Below are 17230 nucleotides of genomic sequence, written 5' to 3' on the forward strand. Positions count from 1 at the left end.
ATTTATTATCAGAGTGACACAAATGCGGTACTAAAAGTCCAGTGTAACAGTATATATTGTACTGGAAAATAGGGACGAGGTGTTGAGCGACCTCATTAGTCATATTTACATGTCATAAGAGCTCAGAGGAAACTTACAAAGGCAGAAAAGTGAAACCACCAATCTGGTTACACCTCTATATTATATACACGTCAGTTTTCGCCCCATTTTTAAGTTATACCACTCTCCATCAAAGCAACTTTTGAGTTAATACCAGGGAGCTGTCTAAGAACATTGACTTGCCCATTTCAAGGCTTTAGGGCCCGGAATTGATGGCCTTACCGCCCACTGCCACCGACATTCTTCTTGAAGTTGCGCCCAGTGCCAGTTTCAATTTGGTATGGAGTGGGCGGGAGGGGGGAACTGCCCGCTGATGGCGCAACTGATCTGCCCGCCGAGATGCCATATTGATGTGGGTGGGAGTTGCCGCCAGAAGGGGGAAGGACCGTTGGCTGTGGAGGCTGTTCTATCCCCGACGGTGAGTATGAAGAGCTGAAAAAAAAAAAGGTTATAAACAATTTTTTTAAATTTTTCTTTACAGCGACTTGCCTGGATGGGGTCCCCTGAAGGTGTTCCGATGGTTTTTTAAAAAAAAATGATTTTCCTTTTCAGGTCTTCGACCCTCCGTGGGCCCGACTCCATTCCTGGCGGCACTTGGGCGGCAAGCACTTTGCCGCCGAGATTGGCAGTTCCCGCCAGCTGCCGCCCAGATTGGCGGCATAAGTCCCTCTTTTGCCGACCGCCTCCCTTTCAAGGACCTTTTTGACAAAAACCTCGCCCAAAGTATCGTTGGGTACCTCGGCAGTCATCAGTGATCCTTTGGGCGGGCGGGGGCCTTCACCAATTTCAGCCCCTTAATCTTTAACACGGGGAAAGAACAGTTTATTGTACAACATTTCTTTTGACACACTTAAATGTACTTGGTGACAGATTTTAAAGTCCATAACCACCTACTGCATCACGCTTTCTACGTTTATTATCTTAATGAGAATTAACTTCCGGGATCTACTGAAGGATCACCCCCCAAGGTGATAGCCTATCTTTCTCTTTCAGACACAGACTGATGAGCTATGCATTTCTGCCGGTTTTTGTTACTGTAGACTTCTTTGTGACATTGTTTTATAACTTTTTAGGAAAGAAGAAGTCGAAATTCAAATCCCTCAAGAAACTATTTGTTAAAAAGAAAAAAAAGGAGTTGATATCCCACACAACAAAGAGCAACCTGAAGCAAAGCCAGTCGACGAGTGATGTCACTAGTCCAGAATCTTGTACTCCAGACCTTGACTCGGAGGATGAACAGGGGTATGAAGTTTTAAAAACAGCAACTTTTATTTATATAGCACCTTTAACATAGTGAAACGTACCAAGGCATTTCACAGGACTATTATAAGACACAAAATTTGACACCGAGCCACATAAGGAGAAATTAGGGCAGGTGACCAAAAGCTTGGTCAAAGAGGTAGGTTTTAAGGGGCGTCTTAAAGGAGGAAAGAGAGACGGAGAGGTTTAGGTAGTGAATTGCAGATCTTGGGGCTGAGGCAACAGAAGGCACGGCCACCAATGATTGAGCGATTATAGTCAGGGATGCTCAAGAGGATAGAATTAGAGGAGCACAGGTAGCTCGGGGTGGGTGAGGTTGTGGGGCTGGAGGAAATTACAGAGATAGGGAGGGACGAGGCCATGGAGTGATTTGAAAACAAGGATGAGAATTTTGAAATTGAGGCGTTGCTTAACAGGGAGCCAATGTAGATCAGCGAGCACAGGGGTGATGGGTGAACAGGACTCGGTGCGAGTTAGGACACGGGAAGCCTTATTTTGGATGAGCTACGTAGGGTAGAATGTGGGAGGCCAGCCAGAAGTGCATTAGAATAGTCAAGTCTAGAGGTAACAAAGGCATGGATGAGGGTTTCAGTGGTGCTTGTGAATTTTACCCCAACTGTAAATCATTTTAATACCTCATGCCATTGATTTACATTTGTGTTGCCAAATATTTTAATGTATTTTTAATAACAAGGGAAAATGACAGGATAAAGCATCTGTTACAGTGTGCATGAACTCTAGCAACCAACATGGTGAGCTTTAAGTGGATTCTGAGGAACGATTTTTATAGTAACATCTGCCTAAAAGCTCCTCAATTAGTAGTATTTGTCATTACCGTTTCATAGAATATCCATACTAAATACTTTGAGATATGAAAATGATTTGTATCAGAAATAGGAGCAGGAGTAGGCCATTTGGCCCCTCGAGCCTGCTCCGCCATTCAGAAAGATCATGGTTGATCTGATCATGGACTCAGTCCCACTTCCCTGCCCGCTCCCCATAACCCTTGATTCTCTCTTCATTTAAAAATCTGTCTATCTCCACCTTAAATATATTCAATGACCCAGCCTCCACTGCTCTCTGGGGTAGGGAATTCCAAAGATTCACAACCCTCTGAGAGAAGAAAGTATATTTTGCAAAATCATAAAGTGTGTTCATTTCTCAGGCTTCAACAGGGTTGATTATTCAGGGGCCAGTCGATGCACCTTTTGTTGCACATGGTAATTGCTTGGGAATCAATGCAAGGTCCCTAACGTACATCTCAAATGATTGAGAGTTTGTTAATAGTACATCATACTACGCACAGAAATTTCATCGAGAAGCACTCAGTCAATGATCAGACATTGACGTATACATTATAGATGATGCAACAGTAAGAACTGCCTTTGGAAATCGATTGGTTTGCTTTCTTCCTTACTTGCTCTGAGGGAACCACTCCAGAACCCGGAGACGTTTAAATAAGTCTCAGCAATTTTGTTCAAATTTGGTACAACGTAAAATGTTGGGCACAAAATGCAAACTACTTTAAAACTGCCAGAGGGCATGCATTTATTTCTGTTGGGCTAGGTCAGTTTGTTCTCAGTCTCAAGGGACCTGGCTGAGAATTCAAACTCACAACAGATAGTCAGTGTGGCTTGCATCAAGGAGCACAGATTACCCCCAACAAATGTCTAAACAAAAAAGTGGCTGAGGTCGAAATCTTTCAAAGAGCTCATCCTGAATAAAGACTACATGCAACTGTATGGTCCGTGACGTTAGTGCATTATTCACTGTCACAAACGGTAGTAGTGATGTTGGGGAGGGCATCAAACAGGAAATTAGGAGTGCATGCAATAAAGGTGCAGCAGTTATAATGGGTGACTTTAATATGCACATAGATTGGGCCAGCCAAACTGGAAGCAATACGGTGGAGAAGGATTTCCTGGAGTGCATAAGGGATGGTTTTCTAGACCAATATGTCGAGGAACCAACTAGGGGGGAGGCCATCTTAGACTGGGTGTTGTGTAATGAGAGAGGATTGATTAGCAATCTCATTGTGCGAGGCCCCTTGGGGAAGAGTGACCATAATATGGTGGAATTCTGCATTAGGATGGAGAATGAAACAGTTAATTCAGAGACCATGGTCCAGAACTTAAAGAGGGGTAACTTTGAAGGTATGAGGCATGAATTGGCTAAGATAGATTGGCTAATGATACTTAAGGGGTTGACTGTGGATGGGCAATGACAGACATTTAGAGACCGTATGGAGGAATTACAACAATTGTACATTCCTGTCTGGCGTAAAAATAAAAAAGGGAAGGTGGCTCAACCGTGGCTATCTAGGGAAATCAGGGATAGTATTAAAGCCAAGGAAATGGCATACAAATTGGCCAGAAATAGCAGCGAACCTGGGGACTGGGAGAAATTTAGAACTCAGCAGAGGAGGACAAAGGGTTTGATTAGGGCAGGGAAAATGGAGTACGAGAAGAAGCTTGCAGGGAACATTAAGGCGGATTGCAAAAGTTTCTATAGGTATGTAAAGAGAAAAAGGTTAGTAAAGACAAATGTAGGTCCCCTGCAGTCAGAATCAGGGGAAGTCATAACGGGGAACAAAGAAATGGCAGACCAATTGAACAAGTACTTTGGTTCAGTATTCACTAAGGAGGACACCAACAACCTTCCGGATATAAAAGTGGTCAGAGGGTCTAGTAAGGAGGAGGAACTGAGGGAAATCTTTATTAGTCGGGAAATTGTGTTGGGGAAATTGATGGAATTGAAGGCAGATAAATCCCCAGGGCCTGATGGACTGCATCCCAGAATACTTAAGGAGGTGGCCTTGGAAATAGCGGATGCATTGACAGTCATTTTCCAACATTCCATTGACTCTGGATCAGTTCCTATCGAGTGGAGGGTAGCCAATGTAACCCCACTTTTTAAAAAAGGAGGGAGAGAGAAAGCAGGGAATTATAGACCGGTCAGCCTGACCTCAGTAGTGGGTAAAATGATGGAATCAATTATTAAGGATGTCATAGCAGCGCATTTGGAAAATGGTGACATGATAGGTCCAAGTCAGCATGGATTTGTGAACGGGAGATCATGCTTGACAAATCTTCTGGAATTTTTTGAGGATGTTTCCAATAAAGTGGACAAAGGAGTACCAGTTGATGTGGTATATTTGGACTTTCAGAAGGCTTTCGACAAGGTCCCACACAGGAGATTAATGTGCAAAGTTAAAGCACATGGGATTGGGGGTAGTGTGCTGACGTGGATTGAGAACTGGTTGTCAGACAGGAAGCAAAGAGTAGGAGTAAATGGGTACTTTTTGGAATGGCAGGCAGTGGCTAGTGGGGTACCGCAGGGCTCTGTGCTGGGGCCCCAGTTGTTTACATTGTACATTAATGATTTAGACGAGGGGATTAAATGTAGTATCTCCAAATTTGCGGATGACACTAAGTTGGGTGGCAGTGTGAGCTGCGAGGAGGATGCTATGAGGCTGCAGAGTGACTTGGATAGGTTAGGTGAGTGGGCAAATGCGTGGCAGATGAAGTATAATGTGGATAAATGTGAGGTTATCCACTTTGGTGGTAAAAACAGAGAGACAGACTATTATCTGAATGGTGACAGATTAGGAAAAGGGAAGGTGCAACGAGACCTGGGTGTCATGGTACATCAGTCATTGAAGGTTTGCATGCAGGTACAGCAGGCGGTTAAGAAAGCAAATGGCATGTTGGCCTTCATAGCGAGGGGATTTGAGTACAGGGGCAGGGAGGTGTTGCTACAGTTGTACAGGGCCTTGGTGAGGCCACACCTGGAGTATTGTGTACAGTTTTGATCTCCTAACTTGAGGAAGGACATTCTTGCTATTGAGGGAGTGCAGCGAAGATTCACCAGACTGATTCCCGGGATGGTGGGACTGACCTATCAAGAAAGACTGGATCAACTGGGCTTGTATTCACTGGAGTTCAGAAGAATGAGAGGGGACCTCATAGAAACGTTTAAAATTTTGACGGGTTTGGACAGGTTGGATGCAGGAAGAATGTTCCCAATGTTGGGGAAGTCCAGAACCAGGGGTCACAGTCTAAGGATAAGGGGTAAGCCATTTAGGACCGAGATAAGGAGAAACTTCTTCACCCAGAGAGTGGTGAACCTGTGGAATTCTCTACCACAGAAAGTAGTTGAGGCCAATTCACTAAATATATTCAAAAGGGAGTTAGATGAAGTCCTTACTACTCGGGGGATCAAGGAGTATGGCGTGAAAGCAGGAAGGGGGTACTGAAGTTTCATGTTCAGCCATGAACTCATTGAATGGCGGTGCAGGCTAGAAGGGCTGAATGGCTTGCTCCTGCACCTATTTTCTATGTTTCTATGTTTCTACAAGCTTGATAATTCATTCACATTTACAATCTACTCCCTTTAATCCAAAGTTGATTTTTGCACTAAAAAATAAAGATATCTAATAATTTGAATGAAGTAAAGTAAATAACACAACAAAATAGGAACTTAGTGCTAAAAAGATTGAATCGACCACTATTAAATGATTGTGAATTAAGGGTATGTTTTCTTCTGTTATTTTTCTGATACAAATAAATGTGAATAAACATGTGAACAAGACCAACAGAAAATAATAATGTGCCTTTTATCAGCACTCTGAACCTTGTTCCCATGTTAAAATGTGTTATTAAAGAGACATGCATTTATATAGCGCCTTTCATGGCCTCAATGTCCCAAAGAGCTTCACAGCCAATGAAGTGTAGTCACTATTGTAAAGTAGGAAACGCGCCAGCCAATTTGCGCACAGCAAGCTCCCACAAACAGCAAAGTGATAATGACCAGATAATTCATTTTTAGGTGTTGGTTGAGGGATAAATATGGGCCAGAACTCCCCTTCTCTTCTTCGAAATAGTGCCATGGGATCTGTTAACAACAAAAAGCTTGGTAGGCACTGTCAACACCTGGTTAACAGCCAATCTAGAGACGTTCCTGTAGAATTGTGCAGAGTGAAATAAAATGGGGTCCAGCACTCTCTTGCAGACCTGCGAATTAATTGTATGAATGAAGGGCAATAGGTTTAAGTTTCATGACAGCACTGGCAGAAGTGAAGAGTCCAGGAGAGTGCTCACCCCGCTCCCCTCTGCTCTCCTCCCCATTCTGGGTAAAACTACCATTGCCAGCTATCTCATAATGCAGCAGTAACGCGACGAGAACGTGGGCAGAACCACAGATAGCACATGCAGAACGCAGCAGCCCAGGCTGCATATGTACCCCAAAAGGCAAAGCTATTGGGACTTTACTGAGGTGCAGTGCATGAGGCTCAGGAGGGAGCAGGCAGTGCAGATTGGAGAACCAAACCTACAATGGTGCAGCTCTGTATCTGACCTACAGTCTCTGCTGGGAATGCAGGGGCATGGAACTACCCCTATTTTTCTTTCAGTGTGAAAATGAGGTGACAGTGCTGCCTGAAAATGTGCATAATGCTTTTATTCTGAGGCCATCAAATGTGACCTATTCCTTTGAAGGAGAAGAAAAGATGACAATCGGCCTCCTTGGAGAATTGGTCTATGTGGTGTCAGACACCTAACTCACTGAATTAAAAAAAAAAAATCAACCTATTTCTCCAAAAGTAGTTCAGGTTTTACTTTCTTCCAACTCCCTATGATTAGACATTTGACTTTAATGTTAAAATTTTGAGTATTTATAGTCCAATTTTTATTTCCACCATAGTCCTACATTAGCCCTACAGCGCAAAATAATAATGTCTTTGGTGAAAAAAAACTAAAACTCTTAAGATGGGGCAGAAGATTCATTTCTTTAGTGCTATTAGTGCTACACAGCATACAAAAAATAGAGTGAAAATTTTAGAAATAATAGTCTCTTTCATCACACCTCCAATTGGAATTACTCTTGCATTTAAGAACATAAGAAATAGTAACAGGAGTAGGCCATTTGGCCCCTCGAGCCTGCTCCGCTATTCAATAAGATCATGGCTGATCTGATCTTGGGCTCAGCTCCACTTCCCTTTTGCTCTCTTATCGTTCAAAAATCTGTCTAGCTCTGCCTTAAATATATTCAATGACCCAGCCTCCACAGCTCTGTGGGCCAGAGAATCCCACAGATTTATGACCCTCAGAGAAGAAATTCCATGTCATCTCTCAGTTCTAAATGGCCAACCCCTTATTCTGAAACTATGCCCCCTAGTTCTAGATTCCCCCACGAGGGGAAACATCCTCTCTGCATCCACCTTGTCGAGCGCCTCAGTACCTCATATTTTTCAATAAGATCACACCTTATTTTTCTGAACTACAATGAGTATAGGTGCAACCTACTCAACCCATCTTCATAAGTCAATCCCCTCATCTCTGGAATCAACCTGGTGAACCTTCTCTGAACTGCCTCCAATTATATCCTTCCTTAAATACGGAGACCAAAACTGTACGCAGTACTCCAGGTGTAGTCTCACCAATACCCTGTACAGTTGTAGCAGGACTTCTCTGCTTTTATACTCTATCCTCCTTGCAATAAAGGCCAACATTCCATTGGCCTTCCTGATTACTTGCTGTACCTGCATACTAACTTCTTGTGTTTCACGCACAAGGACCCCCAGGTTCCTCTGAACTGCAGCATTTTGTAAACTCTCTCCATTTAAATGATGATTTGCAATTTTTTAATTATGGTACTAGCCAATTATTATACACAACAGTTCTGCTTTATTTTAGTTGGCTACTTTGACAAATCACACAAAGCCTGTGCTATTCTTTACTTATTACTGAAAAAATGCCCTTTTTCCCCAAGTGCAAGTGATATAGCTGCATATAGGTACCAACGATATAGGTAAAAAACGGGATGAGGTCCTCCGAGACGAATTTAGGGAGCTAGGAGCTAAATTTAAAAAGTAGGACCTCAAAAGTAGTAATCTCAGGATTGCTACCAGTGTCACGTGCTAGTCAGAGTAGGAATCGCAGGATAGCTCAGATGAATATGTGGCTTGAGGAGTGGTGCAGAAGGGAGGGATTCAAATTCCTGAGACATTGGAACCACTTCTGGGGGAGGTGGGACCAGTACAAACTGGACGGTCTGCACCTGGGCAGGACCAGAACCAATGTCTTAGGGGGAGTGTTTGCTAGTGTTTTTGGGGAGGGGTTAAACTAATATGGCAGGAGAATGGGAACCTATGCAGGGAGACAGAGGGAAATAAAATGGAGGCAGAAGCAAAAGATAGAAAGGAGAATATTAAAAGTGGAGGGCAGAGGTACCCAAGGCAAAAAACAAAGAGCCACATTACAGCAAAATTTAAAAAAGGCAAGCCTGAAGGCTCTGTGCCTCGATGCGAGGAGTATTCGGAATAAGGTGGACGAATTAACTGCGCAGACTGCAGTTAACAGATATGATGTCATTGGCATCACAGAGACATGGCTCCAGGGTGACCAAGGCTGGGAACTCAACATCCAGGGATATTCAACATTTAGGAAGGATAGACAGAAAGGAAAAGGAGGTGGAGTGACGTTGCTGGTTAAAGAAGAAATTAATGAAATAGTAAGGAGGGACATTAGCCTGGACGATGTAGAATCGGTATGAGTGGAGCTGTGGAATACCAAAGGGAAGAAAACGCTAGTGGGAGTTGTTTACAGACCACCAAACAGTAGTAGTAGTAAGGTTGGGGACAGCATCAAACAAGAAATAAGGGATGTGTGCAATAAAGATACAGCAGTTATCATGGGCGACTTTAATCTACATATTGATTGGGCTAACCAAACTGGTAGCAATGCGGTGGAGGAGGATTTCCTGGAGTATATTAGGGATGGATTTCTAGACCAATATGTCGAGGAAACAACTGGAGCTGGCCATCCTAGACTGGGTGATGTGTAATGAGAAGGGACTAATTAGCAATCTTGTTGTGCGAGGCCCCTTGGGGAAGAGTGGCCATAATATGGTAGAATTCTTTATTAAGATGGAAAGTGACACAGTTAATTTGGAAACTAGGGTCCTGAACTTAAGGAAAGGTAACTTTGACGGTATGAGGCATGAATTGGCTAGAATAGACTGGCAAAGGATACTTGAAGGGTTGATGGTGGATAAGCAATGGCAAACATTTAAAGATCACATGGATGAACATCCCTGTGTGGAGTAAAAATAAAATGGTGAAGGTGGCTCAACCGTGGCTAACAAGGGAAATTAAGGATAGTGTTAAAACCAAGGAAGAGGCATATAAATTGGCTAGAAAAAGCAACAAACATGAGGACTAGGAGAAATTTAGAATTCAACAAGGGAGGACTAAGGGTTTAATTAAGAGGGGGAAATAGAGTATGAGAGGAAGCTTGCAGGGAGAATAAAAACTGACTGCAAAAGCTTCTATAAATATGTGAAGAGAAAAAGATTAGTGAAGACAAACGTAAATCCCTTGCAGTCGGATTCAGGTGAATTTATAATGGGGAACAAAGAAATGGCAGATCAATTGAACAAATACTTTGGTTCTGTCTTCACGAAGGAAGACACAAATAACCTTCCGAATGTACGAGGGGACAGTGGGTCTAGTGAGAAGGAGGAACTGAAGGATATCCTTATTAGGCGGGAAATTGTGTTAGGAAAATTGATGGGATTGAAGGCCGATAAATCCCCGGGGCCTGATAGTCTGCATCCCAGAGTACTTAAGGAAGTGGCCCTAGAAATAGTGGATGCATTGGTGATCATTTTCCAACAGTCTATCGACTCTGGATCAGTTCCTATGGACTGGGGGGGAGCTAATGTAACACCACTTTTTTAAAAAGGGAGGGAAAGAGAAAATGGTTAATTATAGACCGGTTAGCCTGTCATCAGTAGTTGGAATCAATCATTAAGGATGAAATAGCAGCGCATTTGGAAAGCAGTGACAGGATTGGTCCAAGTCAGCATGGATTTATGAAAGGGAAATCTTGCTTGACGAATCTTCTGGACTTTTTTGAGGATGTAACTAGCAGAGTGGACAAGGGAAAACCAGTGGATGTGATGTATTTGGACTTTCAAAAGGCCTTTGACAAGGTCCCGCACAAGAGATTGGTGTGCAAAATCAAAGCTCATGGTATTGGGGGTAATGTACTGATGTGGATAGAGAATTGGTTGACAGACAGGAAGCAGAGAGTCGGGATAAACGGGTCCTTTTCAGAATGGCAGGCAGTGACTAGTGGGGTGCCGCAGGGCTCAGTGCTGGGACCGCAGCTCTTTACAATATACATTAACGATTTAGATGAAGGAATTGAGTGTAATATCTCCAAGTTTGCAGATGAAACTAAACTGGGTGGCTGTGTGAGCTGTGAGGAGGACGCTAAGAAGCTGCAGGGTGAATTGGACAGGTTAGGTGAGTGGGCAAATGCATGGCAGATGCAGTATAATGTGGATAAATGTGAGGTTATCCAATTTGGGGGCAAAAACATGAAGGCAGAATATTATCTGAATGGCGGCAGATTATGAAAAGGGGAGGGGCAACAAGACCTGGGTATCATGGTTCATCAATCATTGAATGCAGGTACAGCAGGCGGTGAAGAACGCAAATGGTATGTTGGCCTTCATAGCTAGGGGATTTGAATATAGAAGCAGGGAGGTCTTACTGCAGTTGTACAGGGCCTTAGTGAGGCCTCATCTGGAATATTGTGTTCAGTTTTGGTCTCCTAATCTGAGGAAGGATGTTCTTGCTATTGAGGGAGTGCAGCGAAGGTTCACCAGACTGATTCCAGGGATGGCTGGACTGTCATACGAGGAAAGACTGGATCAACTGGGCCTTTATACACTGGAGTTTAGAAGGATGAGAAGGGATCTCATAGAAACGTATAAGATTCTGACGGTACTAGACAGGTTAGATGCGGGAAGAATGTTCCCAATGTTGGGGAAGTCCAGAACCAGGGGACATAGTCTTAGGATAAGAGGTAGGCCATTTTAGACTGAGATGAGGAGAAACTTCTTCACTCAGAGTTGTTAACCTGTGGAATTCCCTGCCGCAGAGTTGTTGATGCCAGTTCATTGGATATATTCAATAGGGAGTTAGATCTGGTCCTTACGGCTGAGGGGATCAAGGGATATGGAGAGAAAGCAGGAAAGGGGTACCGGGGGAATGATCAGCCATGATATTAAATGGTGGTGCAGGCTCGAGGGGCCGAATGGCTGACTCCTGCACCTATTTTCTATGTTTCTATGTTTCTATATATCTCCCATTTCTGCTCTCCTCCTCTTTTAACTCCTACAGGCTCAAAATCACATCGGTTGTCATTTGGTTTCCTTCAGTTGCATCCTCTCCAATATAAAGAGCAGTGGGCGGTCACTCACTGAACATCTTTATATGCGAGCGCAAATGATAAATGAATCTAATTTTTCAAACATGATTCAATTTTATAAAGATAAATGAATTTAATTTGCTCAGTGTCAGTTCAATTTACTGGAACACTTAGGAATATGCATAACACAATCAAAAAGTAATTAAAATTAGTATAAAATAGCAGAGTAAGCGAAGATTCTAGCGCTCTTTCTGAAAATGGTTTGTTGTAATGTATTGAGAAAAAGTTGTTAACTTGTGGAAACAGCCATTGCTCTGTGACCTGTTTTCTTGAGATTGAAGCGCTTCCCCGTCGACTTCTCATGTGGTTTATAGGGCGGAAAACCTGCTCCGTATGACTTATCCTCTTCAAATCTTCCGGAGTTGCAAAGCTTCCTCGTGAGAATCATTAAACACCTGGAAGGCAGCCTGTGGTAGCCCAAGGCAGTGTTGTGGAGAGAGAAGGTTCCCTCCCTCAGATCACATCGTGCTGCCTCTGGCTTCTATCAAAGTTTGGGAGCAATTAAGAGCAAATAAAATCTGATTTTTAATTTTTTTTAAATTTCTTTTAGACTTGGAGGTTTTACCATTTTTGGATGTTGCTCTTCCTGTACAGTCTGCTAGTTGTGCTGCCTATATTGTCCATTTCTGCATGTTTCTGACTATTTTGATTTCCAGTGCAAAAATAGTACAACGTCTGTTTAAATCTCCTATTCTCCAAATGTGTTCAAAGTATCCACAACAAAGAGAGATAAACATTAAGTTTTTGCTCATATATAAATGTTTAGTGACGTGCAACATGGTTAGTGCTGGTGATGCTGATGCTGAATTCCCATAATACAGAACAGCTTCTGGTGGCTACTAAATATGTTGGTAATGGAACAAATGATCTCAACACGACATTGTTGACTCTTTCTGTAGCTCCAGCATATGGTCTCTGGTACAGCAGTCTTGTTTGTTTCCTCTTGTAGTGCTCATAAAGGTATCTTGGGAACTAGAGCACTGTCACACGACAGCATCTTCATCCCAGACACATCTGTGCAACAACCTGTTAAGTCTGTACGAGTGTTTTCTCAGGAGAGTGTATCTGGACCTATCCGAGCTTTACAGGTAAGGAACAAGTAATACCCATGTGCAAATGTGCTTTATCATCTGGTTAGTTAAATGCCATTTAAAATGTCTTTTTTAAACTCGCCCGAGTGACCATACTCCATGTGTGAGTCTAGACAGCGAATTTTAACATGGGGTTGCGGGTGGGATTGGGTGCGGGTAGGGGTTAAATGGGTAAAAAAAAAATGGAACCATGTCAGGAAGGTCAGACATTGGACACCCCTTGGGATTGTAACCCCCCCCTGGGAGTCGTGCATCGGAGCCCCCCCCCCCCCCCCCCCCAGGTGTCATGGATTAGTCCCACCTTAGGATTGGACCCCTCTTTAGATCGGACCCCCCCCTCGCCACAGGATCAGACGTAACCGGTCCTGCTGCCTCTTCTCCAGCATACCCTGCCCAACTGGAAGCCAAGCCTGTCAATCAGGCTGGCTTCCGGATGGCGTAAGACACACTTCTGGATTTCCCACCTGCTCCCCCTTCCCCCCCCCCCCCCCCCCCCCCCAGTGCATCAAAATGTTAAAATCCCCCCCCCCCCCCCCTCAAGTGTCGGTACACTTATTTGGTTCATGGAGCATCACAGAAGTTTCCAATTACTGTCCTTGCCTGATGTCCTCGTCCGTGGCCTTTCCACCAAGGGTCACTGGATAGTGATTCGGAGCAGGAGTGTTTTACTGGGTAAATCGCAGTGAAAGCCATATTGCAGCAGTAGCTTTTGGCTTGATTCAAACAACACTGCTACTCCCCTGCGTGATGTTACAATATTACCACTGTGGAGGTATAACCTGACACCCAGCTCTTTTGGTAATCCTGCCGTATTATTTTCCCATTTACCACAATCAGAATTTCTGAGCATGGAGTGAATTGTCATTCGAGCTGAGGGCAAATGGGTGTCCAACAATGGAGTCAGACTCTGACCAGGAGACAGTTTACTCACACTTGTTATACGGTGCTGTGATTATTATGTCAATATTAATCCTTATCATGACAGACCTACTTCCCAGTAATGACATCCTTCTGTTACTGCATTATGTTCAGCTTGAAAACAAAAAGCCATACAAGCAGTGCCAATATTCGGCTGGGAAAAAGAAAGCACAATCCCTTGCCCTACTCGAAGAACTGGGGCATCACCGAAATTACATTATTTGTCGTGGCCCTTATTGACAATTTTTTTTTTTACATAATTTCCCAAAAAGTTTACTTATGAACTGCTTGACTCCTGACAGTTCTCCTGGGACCGTGTTTATTGACAGAGGCAGGTGCTCACCACGCAAGTCTCCTGTGGGTATAATGGCTGAGACATTGCACAAGATTATTTTGAATTCCGACTGAAGGATTGCTCAAGATGCAAAGGGGCTTGTAATAAAATAAACCTGATTTTTGTCAAGCAATGAAACAAATTGGTTCCCGTCTTTATAAATCATGGTACATGCATTAGTTTGTAGTCTGAGAATTGCTGTAACCATGCCACAAATGGCTCCTTCCCCCTCAACCTTGCCTCCCACAATAGAGCTTATAAATCAAGTAGCAGGTAGTGTTGAAGAAACCGTAGATAATAATGACACCGCCTGTGTATCACCAGGTGTCTAGGAGAGGAACACACCTCCCCTCCACCACAACCAATAAAAATGGGCCCTGATTGTGCTGCAGAAGAGCATCAACGGCGTCTGCCAAAAGTTAAGAAAGAAAGAGTTGTATTTATATAGCGCCTTTCACAGCCACCCAATGTCTCAAAGCCAATGAAGTACTTTTGGAATGTCGTCACTGTTGTAATATAGGAAATGCGGCAGCCAATTTGCACAACCAGATAATCTGTTTTTGTTATGTTGATTGAGGGATAAATATTGGCCAGGACACCGGGGATAACTCTCCTGCTCTTCTTCAAAATAGTGCCAGGGGATCTTTTACGTTCACCTGGGAGAGCAGATGGGGCCTCGGGTTTAATGTCTCATCCGAAAGATGGCATTTCCGACTGTGCAGCACTCCCTCCGTGCTGTACTGGAGTGTCAACCTAGATTTATGTGCTCAAGTTCCTGGAGTGGGACTTGAATCCACAACCTTCTGACTCTGAGGCGAGGGTTCTACCCACTGAGCCAGAGCTGGCACTTGTTAAACTAGCACGTTTAGGTTTTTGCATTTTATTTGCGTGGCACATTCGTAAAAGTGCAAGTGATAATGGCACAGTGAGGGAAACCGGGCATCTGGGGCCTGAGTGAACAGGACAAGCAACTGTGTATCTCCTTAACCAATCAGACTGAAGGATTGTGAAATTAACAGTGCAAGGACTGAGAAGGAAGTGTAAATTAGAGTGGGTGAATTCAATGTCAAATCAGGTACAGAAAGAGAAATAGAGAGGGAAAGAAAGATTGGATTAAAAGAGAAAAAAGAGGCAGAAAGGAAAAGTAAAAACAAATGAAAACATTTAAAATTTGATGTTTTAAAAATGTCCAACAACAATTAGTACCTGATGGAATGAGACTTCACCCTTGTCATAGTTAATTTTCAGTGCTAGTGAGGTTGATTGACACTTAGCACGTCGTTAAAAGGACACTTAGACTTGAAATGAGGAGACTTAACTTCCTGTGGCATGGTTCCACCAAGTAAATACAGCAACTTCACGCCTTTCACTGGTGAGGCAAACAGCGAGATGCAGTTTTTGCAAAGTTAATGGTAGAGTAGCACATCTCAGACAGCAACTTTTGGATATTTGCATTTAACCACGCATCTGCCCCTCGCCTTTCTGCAGACATAACGGTGAGCTGCATTAGCCTCACCCTTATTCTGAGTGCAGAATCTGATCCATTGTATACAGCTATCTCTACTGTACCATGATATCTCATTCCATATTTCACAATACCAAAATACTAATTAATATCTGTACCTTCTAGAATAGCAGAACATTAACAGTGGACAGTCAAGGGGCCAAAGGGGGGGGGAGGAACTTAACACAATCAAAATCACTAAGGAGGTGGTACTCAGTAAGATAATGGGACTAAAGGCAGATAACTCCCCTGGACCTGATGGCTTGCATTCTAGGGTCTTAAGAGAAGTAGCGGCAGGGATAGTGGATGCATTGGTTGTAATTTACCAAAATTCCATGGATTCTGGGGAGTTCCCAACAGATTGGAAAACTGCAAATGTAACACCCCTATTTTAAAAAGGAGGCAGACAAAAAGCAGGAAACTATAGACCAATTAGCCTAACATCTGTGGTTGGGAAAATGTTGGAGTCCATTATTAAAGAAGCAATAGCAGGACATTTGGAAAAGCAAAATTCGGTCAGGCAGAGTCAGCATGGATTTATGAAGGGGAAGTCATGTTTGACAAATTTGCTGGAGTTCATTGAGGATGTAACGAACAGGCTGGATAAAGGGGAACTAGTGGATGTGGTGTATTTGGACTTCCAGAAGGCATTTGACAAGGTGCCACATAAAAGGTTACTGCACAAGATAAAAGTTCACAGGGTTGGGGGTAATATATTAGCATGGATAGAAGATTGGCTAACTAACAGAAAACAGAGAGTGAGGATAAATGGTTAATTCTCTGGTTGGCAACCAGTAACTAGTGGGGTGCCACAAGATCAGTGCTGGGACCCCAACTATTTACAATCTATATTAACGACATGGAAGAAGGGACTGGGTGTAACGTAGCCAAGTTTGCTGACGATACAAAGATGGGAGGAAAAGCAATGTGTGAGGACACAAAAAATCTGCAAAAGAACATAGACAGGCTAAGTGAGTGGGCAAAAATTTGGCAGATGGAGTATAATGTTGGAAAGTGTGAGGTCATGCATTTTGGCAGAAATTAAAAATCAGAGCAAGTTGTTATTTAAATGGAGAAAGATTGCAAAGTGCTGGGGGTACTTGTGCATGAAACACACAAGGATAGTATGCAGGTACAGCAAGTGATCAGGAAGGCCAATGGTATCTTGGCCTTTATTTCAAAGGGGATGGAGTATAAAAGCAGAGAAGTCTTGCTACAGCTATATAAGGTATTGGTGAGGCCACAACTGGAATACTGCATACAGTTTTGGCTTCCATATTTATGAAAGGATATACTTGCTTTGGAGGCAGTTCAGAGAAGGTTCACTAGGTTGATTCCAGGGATGAGGGGGTTGACTTATGAGGAAAGGTTGAGTAGGTTGGGCCTCCACTCATTGGAATTCAGAAGAATGAGAGGTGATCTCATTGAGGGAGTGCAGCAAAGGTTCACCAGACTGATTCCCAAGATGGCAGGACTGACATATGAGGAGAGACTGGATCGAGTAGACCTGTATTCACTGGAGTTTAGAAGGGTGAGAGGAGATCTCATAGAAACATATAAAATCCTGACGGGACTGGACAGGTTAGATGCAGGAAGAATGTTCCCGATATTGGGGAAGTCCAGAATCAGGGGACATAGTCTAAGGATAAGGGTTAAGCCATTTAGGACTGAGATGAGGAGAAACTTCTTCACTGAGAGTTGTTAACCTGTGGAATTCCCTACCGCAGAGAGTTGTTGATGCCAGCTC

At 43.3% G+C, this 17230-nt stretch overlaps 1 protein-coding gene across 1 annotated transcript in view; it reads left to right on the forward strand.

Annotated features, from left to right (window-relative positions):
* Nucleotides 1–17230, forward strand: part of cracdlb (cracd like b) — a 198149-nt gene that overhangs the window by 95638 nt on the left and 85281 nt on the right. The window contains exons 3-4 of the mRNA XM_070891603.1: nt 1173–1341; nt 12586–12724. Of these exons, the coding sequence (XP_070747704.1) occupies nt 1173–1341; nt 12586–12724 (308 nt within the window). The remainder of the gene's footprint in view (nt 1–1172; nt 1342–12585; nt 12725–17230) is intronic.

Source organism: Pristiophorus japonicus, chromosome 10 (assembly GCF_044704955.1).
Source record: "Pristiophorus japonicus isolate sPriJap1 chromosome 10, sPriJap1.hap1, whole genome shotgun sequence".
Classification (NCBI taxonomy): domain Eukaryota; kingdom Metazoa; phylum Chordata; class Chondrichthyes; family Pristiophoridae; genus Pristiophorus; species Pristiophorus japonicus.